Genomic DNA, 12193 nt, shown 5'->3' with positions numbered 1-12193 from the left:
ATTGAAAGGTTGAAGAAGTTTAATTTCTTACTGGTACTATATGCCTTTTTAAAGACACTTTGGAAATCTGATGTTTATCGTCAATATGTTGCTTTGTTCAAAAGCCATTCATGATATCATTATAAACTTTAAAGGAAGCCCTACCAGAGTTCAACATAGATCTGTGTACTTGAAAAATTTGTATTCTAAACATTATTATTTTGACATTGATTTTGTCCAAATTTACAAGAATGGAAAAAAATGCTACCTGTCCAATGAGCTTACTCCTATATAAATAAAGATTGTATTTTTGAATAGTATTCATCACATCCAAATAACTCATTGTTTCTGCCCTTTGGTCAACAGTGTATCTACAATACTAAACCCCTTTTCTCCCAATTTATCTTTTTAACTCCAGATTTCTGAAGTTTTGGTGGAATCCGATGGCGCTCGAGGCGGCCAGACCTTGCAGGCGAAGGAGGCCCTCATGGCGTGGGCCCAGCGCAACGTCAAGAACTATCCAGGAGTTCAGGTCAAAGATTTTGGGCGGAGCTGGAGAGATGGATTGGCGTTCAATGCCATTATACACAGGAACAGGTGAGTGACCCCCGCCCCCTTCCTCAATGCACCCCTCCCCACTTCTTCCATGTTAAAGGACAAGTCCACCCCAACAAAAAGTTAATTCGAATAAAAAGAAAAAAATCCAACAAGCATAACACTGAAAATTTCATCAAAATCAGATGTAAAATAAGAAAGTTATGACATTTAAAATATTCGCTTAATTTCACAAAACAGTTATATGCACATCCTTGTCGATATGCAAATGAGGAGACCGATGACGTCATCCACTCACTATTTGTTTTGTATTTTATTAAATGAAATATGAAATATTCTAATCTTCTCTTCATTGTCAAGTTAAAACAACGATTAATTCCTCCCTGAACATGCATACCGACCAGGATGTGCATTTGACTGTTTGAGAAATTAAGCGAATATTTTAAATGTCATAACTTTCTTATTTTACATGTGATTTTGATGAAATTTTCAGTGTTATGCTTGTTGGATTTTTCTCTTTTTATTTAAATTAACTTTTTGTTGGGGTGGACTTGCCCTTTAATTTTGGGGTCATTACACTCTCGCCAACCTTCAGCCCCATCAGTTGAGGATATAGTTTTCAACATTTTATGGAAATAGCTGAACAGTGGTCATAACTTCAGTAAGTGACGGAAGGCTCAGCTTGGCTTATCCCTTGGTAATCAGATGGCATGAAATTAGATTTATCCATGCTCTCAGGACATCATCCATGCATTACCAGGGATTATTTGGATTAACCGATGTGTCGGCTCAATTGGTAGAGCATCCCCACATCACGACCAGGAGGTCGGGAGTTCAAAAGCCCCGGCCATATCAGACCAAGAGAGGTCAAAAGATGGGAGTTGCTGCTACCATTTTTTGGGTTCAACGATTTAAGGGACAAAGCGACATCGAACTGGCTCTGTTCAGTGGCTGCTGGACCTACAATCAATTGGAAAAAATTAATTTGCAGAGGATTTCTATTTGTGATTTCTTTTTCGACTAATGAAATATAGATTATTATTATCATTAATTGTTGTACAACGCCTACTTAGCTTGTTGTACGCGAGCAAATGGGAGGCTGAATGTCAAACATTCGTACCGTTGCACAAAAGACGTACCATCCAATATGTACCGTCCAAAATGTACCGTTGCACGGCTTTAGGAGGTGACGTCACAATACGATTTAATTCATTGCGCTCGGTAAAAATGAACAATACGCGTATAAGCCAGCTGACTAAATGCGCAAGGCTGCCCAAGGTCATGTGCGCTTGTGGGATTTTGCTTTCTGCTTTTGGTATTTTTGTTCCCTTTTCATAGATTACTATAGGGATAAACTCTTTGTTTTTTCATATTTTCGCTAAATTCCGATGCGTTGTACAACACAAATAGCGAATATTCTTATTCATGCAATGGTGCGAGATTTCGCATTCGGTTAAAGAAAGAAACGCTCTATTCAACTCGGCTCACGCCTTGTTGAATAAAGCATCTTTCTTTCACCTCATGCGAAATATCGCACCATCGCACTCATGCCTATCCGCTATTAGTATATTATCTTCTTGTATTTTTTGTTTAGGCCTGACTTGATTGACTTCGAGTCCCTGAAGCCATCCGAGCACCGGGCCAATCTGGAACGTGCCTTCAGTACTGCAGAGAAACACCTTGGAGTTACTCGTCTCCTCGATCCAGAAGGTAAGAAAAGACCCCTAAATCAGATAATGGTATGATCTGAGATGGTAATACTCCATTGTGGTGGAGGAATAAACCATTTGTTTTTAGGAGTGTGAAATAATTTGCGATTGATACTAATGTGGGATGTGCGTTCAGTACTGCAGAGAAACACCTTGGAGTTACTCGTCTCCTCGATCCAGAAGGTAAGAATAGACCCCTAAATCAGAAAATGGTATGACCTGAGATGGTAATACTCCATTGTGGTGGAGGAATAAACCATTTGTGTTTAGGAGTGTGAAATAATTTGCGATCGAGACTAATGTGGGATGTGCGTTCAGCACTGCAGAGAAACACATTTGGAGTTACTTGACTCCTCTACCCTGAAAGAAAAAAAATACCCCTAAATCAGATAATGGTATGATCTGAGATGGTAGTACAGTGTACTCCATTGTGGTGGAGGAATAAACCATTTGTTTTTAGGAGTGTAAAATAATTTGCGATTGAGACTAATGTGGGATGTGCGTTCAGCACTGCAGAGAAAGACATTGGAGTTACTTGTCTCCTCTACCCTGAAAGAAAAAAAATACCCCTAAATCAGATAATGGTATGATCTGAGATGGTAATACTCCATTGTGGTGGAGGAATAAACCATTTGTGTTCAGGAGTGTAAAATAATTTGCGATTGAGACTAATGTGGGATGTGCGTTCAGCACTGCAGAGAAAGACATTGGAGTTACTTGTCTCCTCTACCCTGAAAGAAAAAATTACCCCTAAATCAGATAATGGTATGATCTGAGATGGTAATACAGTGTACTCCATTGTGGTGGAGGAATAAACCATTTGTTTTTAGGAGTGTGAAATAATTTGCGATTGAGACTAATGTGGAATGTGCGTTCAGCACTGCAGAGAAACACATTGGAGTTACTTGTCTCCTCTACCCTGAAAGAAAAAATTACCCCTAAATCAGATAATGGTATGATCTGAGATGGTAAGACTCCATTGTGGTGGAGGAATAAACCATTTGTTTTTAGGAGTGTGAAATAATTTGCGATTGAGACTAATGTGGAATGTGCGTTCAGCACTGCAGAGAAACACATTGGAGTTACTTGTCTCCTCTACCCTGAAAGAAAAAAATTACCCCTAAATCAGATAATGGTATGATCTGAGATGGTAATACTCCATTGTGGTGGAGGAATAAACCATTTGTGTTTAGGAGTGTGAAATAATTTTGCGATGGAGACTAATGTGGGATGTGCGTTCAGCACTGCAGAGAAACACATTGGAGTTACTTGTCTCCTCTACCCTGAAAGAAAAAAAATACCCCTAAATCAGATAATGGTATGATCTGCCTTGCAGTAACCGATGGTGATGGATACTCATGTATCATTCAAAGTGAAGTTGAATTTGAGACAAAATTCGATAGTTACTTTGTAACGGATATAATTAGTTGTATGATCCGTAAAAATAGCCATGTTAACCAAACGTTGGTAGAGCCTTATGGACAATTGCGTGACCTGTTTATCCAGGTAATGTAGAAAATAATAGAATTTAATCAGATTATATCCTTAATTAATCAATTTAAACATTTAATGGCAGTCACATTTCCCCCCCTTTTTTTTTTTTAGATGTGGATGTCCCCAAACCAGACGATAAATCCATCATGACCTACGTGTCGTCTCTCTACAATGTCTTCCCCAAAGTCCCTGAGAGCAGTACTTCATTCTCTTCCTCAGAGGTGAGATGACCTTTGAACTTTGACCTCTGTTGACTCACAGATTAATGAGCTGTTAACCTAGAGATCAGCTGTAACCTCTGGCCTCAATGTTCAGTCCAACTCTCAGAAATGGTTATATCCATTATTATGTATTATGTTTATTTCTAGCACTTCACTGTACTGTAACAGCCTGTGACCTCTTGACATTTTGACCTTTGACATCTAAATGACATCATAGGTTGAAAGCACTTTCTCTTCAATAAAAATGAGATGTATGTACTATGCAGCTCCAAGACAACATGAAGCTATGTTGTATAAACCAAGCGCTCTGATTGGTGGAAATTCAAACAGCCAGGAAGAACTGCATGAGAGGAAGGAGCTGAATGGTTCACTTACTAACAAATTATTTGTAAAATTATAAGCATGAAAAGCTCTAAAAATCAAGCAAAAGCAAACAATAAATCCGATTGGTTGTAGGAGTTATATGCGATCAAATGTTGCTTTTATCATGTCATGTTGTAAATGTTAAGTGTCTTAAAAAAGAAAGGAATCCCATGATTTGCATTGACCTCGGGTAGTGTGGTATAAATTACATCAAATTTGTTAAATGCATCTTTATTTCAAAACTTTTGAACATGTTTTTTTCATTAAGCCAAACTTTTGAAATGTGTGTATTGCTACTCTAAATTTTCACTTTACATTCACATCCCATTTGAAATGCCTTGTATTTTCCAAATTACTTATGGAATTTCTGGAAATACCTTAACTCTTCTTGAAAACATGACCCAAAGTGCAAAATTTAAGTTGAATTCTAATTTTCTTTCCTGTTTTATTTTACCCTCCATTTCTCATACTTTCCTTTCCACCAAATTATATTCCATTCTGTATTCCTTCAAATTGGTACCATTATATTTTGTCTTGGTGTAATGTTATTTCTATTTTGACAAATGTATCGTCAATTATTCTCATATGCATCATGCTTTTTCATACTCTGGTGATGTCCTCCACAATGCAATTTCATTTGGTGCCTGTTACACCCTCATTTTTTCCCAATCTGTCAAAAATATTGCTGAATCCCTGTTTTTGTTTTCCTGTTCCCCTTTATTACCCCTGGACATGGATTTTTTTTTATATCCCTCTTCAATTGATTCTATGGGCGGTGTAAATTTATATTTCGCTTATCTTTGAAAATGCACCTTCATTTTGCACCTTTTTGTGCATCATCCTTCTTTGTGTGGTGCAATTTATCTTTCCTCATTCCTTCGTAATACACCTTTATTTGGCACCTTTAATCTGCAACACCCCTCTTTGTGTGATACCACATAAATGCACCGTCATTTGGCACCTTTGATGTGTACCATCCCTCTTTGTGTGACACCACATAAATGCACCGTCATTTGGCACCTTTGATGTGTACCATCCCTCTTTGTGTGATACCACATAAATGCACCGTCATTTGGCACCTTTGATGTGTACCTTCCCTCTTGTGCGGTACCACATAAATGCACCCTCATTTGGCACCATCGATGTGCATTGCCCTTCTTTGTGTGATAACATATAAATGCACCTTTATTTTGCACCTTTGATATACAACACCCTCTTTGTGTGATACCATATAAATGCACCGTCATTTGGCACCTTTGATGTGTATCACCCTTCCTTTCATTCATTGGTGGTGTTATTGCCCCCCTCCCACTCTTCGATCGCACCATCCCCTCCCTCAAATCATCCATCTTTTCATTCTCTTCACATCAAATTTGTTGCCTTGCCCATCTTCCTTTTCAAACTTCATATGGTATATTCATTTGGCTTTTATGGGAATGTAATGTACATTTGATTTTTGGGGCAATTGGTTTTTCAATTATCACTGATTTTTCTCATTTTTTCCATTATTCTTCTCGGGTCTCTGCAATTACCATAACATCTTCCTGATACTTTCGTCAATCATTACATTATGGGAATTTCATGTGGCATTTTACAATGCTATCTATTTTCTCGGTTTCGGTTATGAATCTACTCTGATTGCTATTTGCGTCAATTCTATCAACCCACTATGTTGTCATGGTAACCTTGATGCGAGTAGAGAAAGGGAGGAAAAACGTCCCCCACTAAAACTTCCTCCACTAAGACTTCTCGAACAGAAAGAACCATTAAATCTACTACTTCTGTAAGTAGAAAAAACAAAATGGAAATGAAATATTTTCATTCTATTTTTCTGATACAATGTTTATATATTATATAATGTTATTTGAAAAGAGAAATTTAAGTTGCCAAAGTTGAGTTTACTTTTGACAATATTCAGGTGCATGTACTGTATGTGGTAGGTTAATGAGACAAAACCATTGTCTGTGTTAAAGACTAAATTTTTTTAGTTAGTGTATTAAAAGAGGAAAAAGGTTCAAGGGTTTTATCGTGACTGAAGTGAAATCAAATGTATGTACCTGTATGAGAGAAAAGTTCATTTTTTGTACAGTACAGTTCTAAGATATGTTCTTGATGCTTATTACTTTCTAGATTTATTCAAAGAAACAGAGCTATGTTTTATACTTCCATGCCATTTTGTTGGACTGAAAATTGTTTCTTGTAAAATAATTGTCTTCCTTCAAGTGTGACCACCATCTTTTGAAATGGCTTAGAAATGATTGAGAAATGGTGTAATGACATTTTTTTCCTTGTGTAGAAAGTGTTAATACTGCATGCGTGAAACATTTCTATTGCATTGCACTCTACAAGCTCATTAGGTGTGGTGTTCCTGGTTCCTGTATTCCTTTTGCTGTCATTATTACAACTGTCACCAACATCATCATCATCATCATCGTCCTATTCCCTCCTCCTTATCATCATCTTTATTATTTTCATCATTACTATCCTCAAAATCATCATCATCATCATCATAATCATCATCATCATCATAATCACCATCATCATCATAATCACCATCATCATCATCATCGTCATCTTCATCACCTTCATAACCATTATCATCACCACTATCATCACCACTATCAACATTGTCATCATAATCATTATCACTATCATCATCGCCACTTTAACCATTACCACCACCATCATCACTATTATCAACATCGTCATCATCATAATCATTATCACTGTCATCATCGCCAGTAACCATTATCATCACCACCATCATCATCATGATCATGATCATGATCATGATCATGATCATCATATGATTGTCAGCATTATTATAATTTATTCCTCCCCCACCACCATCAACACCAGCATCACTATCATCTTTACTATGACAACCACCACCACCACAACTACCACTACCACCGGCATCATCATCATGTATGGACTCAAAACTAAACCTCTTTCCCTCTTATCACTTTTTCCCTAACCTAAACTCTAACACACTGCTCTTAGCACGATGAATGTAGCTACATGTAAACTAGTCAATCAAGCCATATATGTAGTTGCATCACTCACCAGCCACCAATCTCTTTGAATCTCGCCCCCCCCCCATCTACACCCCCCCTCCCTTCTCCTACCAAACAACAGGCTAGGGTAGAGTCCAGACCTACGTCAAGATCTTCAGCTGCGTCTCCTCGAGTCGAGTCCCCGATCTCGTCATCTAGAATAGAGTCCCCAGCCTCTTCTAGGATTGAGTTCCCAGTCTCGTCGCCGTCTCAGGTCGAGGCCTCCATTGTGCCCCAGGTTAAGGTAAAAACCTGATTTCTAGGAGTTTGGTTGGTGACACGACGTATGCTCTTGCGACCTTTGCTCTGGTCCTTATATCTCAGAGGGCTTAGGGTTTAAAGTTAGGATTGTAATGTATTTTTTCATTCAGAATAATGTAAATGTTAGGATTAGGGTTTATTTAGTTTTGGATGTTAGGCTTTATGATTTTTTTCCATCAAAGCAATTGTCCTAGGAGCAACTGTCATGGTACCACTACTTGTTTAACCACTTGACTGCTATAGGCTGTAATGCGCACTGACCCTCCTGGTGCTACTGAATGGGACTAACAAGTTAGATCTACATGTATTTGGGACAATAATCACATCACTTTCCTAATCACTATTTCCAATATCCATACAAAAAAATCATCCTCCCCTTCTGACACAGATCTTTCACTAAATCTATTACTCCTATCATCTAAAGTTTCATCAAAATCATTCCGATTTCACTTTTCCACTGCGAGTCGCCATTTTGAACTGAGCGCCGTACACTATCACTATGGAAAAGTGAATACAAACAATTTATAAATCACTGCAAAAGTTTTGATAACTTTTGTGGAATAGCGCCATCTGGTGACCATTGTCTGAAATTTGATATACATGCGCTGTTTTCATTGTAGGGGTATTAACAGCGCGGTGCTGACGCCTCAAACAGAAGATAGGTCAAGCATGTAATATTACGTGCCCCGCACAGATCGTACACTCGCCCAGCACGTAATATTACGTGCTACCCAGTCAAGTGGTTAACTCCATCAGTGATTTTTTCTGTGTCCATCTTCTTTTTGTTGAAACATGGATGATAGAGACATATCTCTACACGTATGTCTGCAACAATGTTAGTATCAATCCGGGGGAACATTCCATCAACATCTGTCATCTGAAAAGTTGTCAGATCTAACAAGTTTCCTTGAATGTGATTGGCTGAAATGCACTGTTACTATGGCAACTGGAAGATGGTTAAAATATATCAGTAGTAAAAAGCTGTATATGAAATGGTCCCCCAATTTTCTCAGAGACATATCTTGACATTTTTGTTCAGTAATATTACCCCGGGGGGGCCACTTCCATTCACGAGTGGATACCATGCGCGACCATGGGGTCTCGAAAAGCACCCTAAACACGTAATTTCCATATTCTGAAAATGCACCCCTTAACAAGTATTGGCGTGTGAAACCCTACCCTTAACAAGTATTGGAAACAAAACGATACTGTTGGCAAATATTCCCTGAAATGAACCCCTAAACAAGTACAGGAATGTTTTATTGTTACGGGTCCTTCGGTCGTCGGCTTTACCTTGTTTGGTTTAGTACGACCCCACCTTCTACACCTCGCGCAAATTGGACTCTAAACACGAAGTGTTGGGGGCAAAAAGGACATCCTTTATAAAACATTTTAATTTTGTTTTATCATCCCCGCAAATTCGACCCTAAACACGTAATTGTCCTAGCGAAATAGATACCCTTTTTTCATTATTTTTGTGTTTTTGACACCCTTATCACGTTACGTACGTAACGTGCCCTAGTTGTAATAAAAAACGTTTTTTATCAAAAAAAACAAATAATACGTTTTTTATTGTTTTAAAACGTTTTAAATCGTTTTTAAACGTTTTTTTTCCAACGAATGATGCAATTTTCCGTAAATCAATTTAACTATACAGTCTGATTTAAGCTCTTGGTGTTTTAAATACATTTTTGGAGTAAGTAAGAGAAGACTACAATTTTTGTTACTGAATTTCCAACAGAAAAGTTAATATTTCCTGAAAAAATTACTAAATCATGAAAATTGAATACCCCAAATAACCCACTAAAGTTGACATTTTATAGGTTTATTCCTCATACATGTACATAGTAGTCCTGGGTATTTTAAGCTTTGTCAATCTAGGGGGGGGGGGGCGAGAAGAATTTGCACAGTGGACGAAAATGACATGCTGTAATCTATGGGGTTTCAAAGCTTAATTTCATTAAATCAAGAAATGCTTTATTTCATTTGAATCTATTATGCCAATTTTAGTTAAATCTATAAATAAAGCCCTTGAACTGCTAATTTTTTTCAATTGAGGAATTTAGATCAAATGCATATAAGAACAATAATCAGTATAAAAGGTTTTTTTTACATTTTTTCTTTTTTTGGAATAGAAATTATTGGCAATAATTTTAATTAACAAAAAGTACCAATAATGATACAGATTTTGGCGAGAATTTACAATTGGCTTTAATACATGTATCACGTTTTTGAGCAATTTGCGGTCTGATGTGCACTTGTTGTGTAATATCATAACCGCATACCCATGCATGCATCCCAAAATAGTCTTGAGTGATATGGCGGGACTCATGTCATGTTTATTGATTTATCATATAAATTTTTGAGGGGGCCATTAAGGTCCCCTGGGATTGTATGGTTAAGGTTTGCTAGCTGATTATTTTATACTGTTTAAAGTACTTTTCTTCATCTTTACAAAGCGCAAAGTTTCACTTGCTTTTGTGTGTACCTCAAGATTACGATGTCAGTTTTACAGTTTATTAATCGTCACCTTCCCGCACAAAGGCCGTTAGCGCGCTTTGTGCGTCGCCTTCCCACGCAAAGGCCGGTAGCGCACACTGCATGTCGCTTTCCCGCAGAAAGGCTGTTAGCGTTCAGTTAACAGTGCGCGCTAACGGCTTTTGTGCGGGAAGACGACGTGCAGTCGCGCTAACGGCCCTTATGCGGGAAGGCGGCAGTTTCTAAAATATTATCATGCTTGTGTAACACTTCCATTTCATTCAAGTACTACTATGTATTTGAGCTTATTTTAACTAGTGTTTTTTTCCCTGTCCAAAAATTGAGCACAACACTCAGATATTTTTGTTGAAATGAGAATATTCTTAATATGAATTGATGTACATAATTGAACAGGTAGGAAAGGAACATGACAAAGCAATGGAGAAGGGGAGAATGGGGAAAGAGAAAGAGGAGAAAAAGAGTGGTGTTGAGAAAGAGTTTTAATTAGTAGTCCACCACTTTAGAAATAAAAGTATGAAAAAAGCATTCATCTAAAATCACATCCATGCAAATTTACAACACACAAGCCTATGCGGTGTTTTAAAACACGTTTTTTTTGTAAAAAAAACAGGTGTTTTAAAACGCGTTTTAAAACATGTTTTAAAACACACCGTTTAAAACGTGCCAACCCTGGCCCTATCGTGAAAAAGACATCCTTTTTACGTGTTTTTTTGGTCGCGCATGGTATCCACTCGTCAATGTAACTGGCCCCCCCGGGAATATTACTATGCAACATTATCAAGTCCTTAAAAATATTGAATATAACTGATAAGTCAACTGGACTATTTGATACTATTTTACAATTTAGGGTACGTCTTCCAGTTATTTCCTCATCAATATGCTAATTCTGTCAGATGCAAGCTGTTTGCAAAAATCCTCAAAGATAGAAAGCAATATCATAGGAATTCACCAGTATTTCATTGCATGGATCAACTAGATGTAAAGCAAAAGTTCAAAGCTTAAAACAATTCCACTGTTAAATGCAGTTAATGCATATACATCCAAGTTAATGCACTAAAAAATGATATCGTGATCGCTCTCTATGATTCAACAAGTATTACGCTTTTCACGTACAGACGGTTTTCACTGGTAGAGAAGTGTTTAAAATCATATACTATTGTGCAACACATATTCCATCTAATGCATTTCAAGAAACAAATATATTTTCTCAAAGAAAATTGCCAGAATATTCTTAATTTTATCTTGTTCTTTTAAACTGTTATCTCTTTGATTTCTGCTCACCAGTCTCAAACGCAAAGCTCTCCGCAAAGAAGACAGGCCGAACGTGGCTTTGACCCTTACACAATCGATGTAAGTTGGTTTTGCTTAGACTATGAGTTCGTTTTTGTTCTTTCATGAAAAGTATCACCGTACAAGCTTTCATTTCATTGATTTTCAGGGCGATTCTGTAATATCACCAACCATTTTGTACGTCCGACCCCCATTTTGCTCCATTCTTACTTTATAAACTACATGTACACAAACAATGATAATTAGAAAGCTTTAAACGGTTTCATAGACATGTATAAACTTGAAAACATAGACAAATCCTTTCAGGAAGATGTCACACACAGGAGGTCGGATGTACATTATGGAGTTGCCTTCTTCAATGATCATTATTTTGTAGCATGATCCATCTTTTTCTGGAGGGAAAACTTTTATTTTCTGCTTGTCAAAATTTTTTTGATAGAAAGCGACCCACCTTGTGTGCCCCCTCATTGAAATCACAAAATGGAGTAGTGTTTGTTCTCATACACATTCATTTTGAATTAGATTTCTAAGCTACATGTAGATAAAAAGTAAGTTTTCTGTCTTGTGTTTCTCATAATTGCAAGTATAAATCTGGATTGATACACCTCCTACCTTTCTGTACCACTTTTCTTGGATTTCAGAAATGGGGGAAAGGAAAAGAATATTAAAATTTGTGTTTTTCATGTTACTCTCAAGAATGATGCGTTTTTGCAAAGAATGTGAGTTTTCACCCACATGCTCTTTGTTGATAAAATCACAGTTTTGT

The 12193-nt window shown here is 37.3% G+C and overlaps 1 protein-coding gene across 1 annotated transcript in view; it reads left to right on the top strand.

Annotated features, from left to right (window-relative positions):
- The first annotated feature begins 398 nt into the window (after positions 1 to 398).
- The window catches only part of LOC129280924 (uncharacterized), a 299775-nt gene continuing 287980 nt past the window's right edge, over positions 399 to 12193 (top strand). Inside the window, exons 1-6 of the mRNA XM_064112511.1 lie at positions 399 to 576; positions 2129 to 2244; positions 3849 to 3958; positions 6021 to 6104; positions 7460 to 7621; positions 11422 to 11487. Of these exons, the coding sequence (XP_063968581.1) occupies positions 467 to 576; positions 2129 to 2244; positions 3849 to 3958; positions 6021 to 6104; positions 7460 to 7621; positions 11422 to 11487 (648 nt within the window). The 5' untranslated portion in view covers positions 399 to 466. The remainder of the gene's footprint in view (positions 577 to 2128; positions 2245 to 3848; positions 3959 to 6020; positions 6105 to 7459; positions 7622 to 11421; positions 11488 to 12193) is intronic.

This window comes from Lytechinus pictus, chromosome 17 (genome assembly GCF_037042905.1).
Source record: "Lytechinus pictus isolate F3 Inbred chromosome 17, Lp3.0, whole genome shotgun sequence".
NCBI lineage: Eukaryota > Metazoa > Echinodermata > Echinoidea > Temnopleuroida > Toxopneustidae > Lytechinus > Lytechinus pictus.
This window is presented reverse-complemented; position numbering and strand designations above follow the sequence as displayed.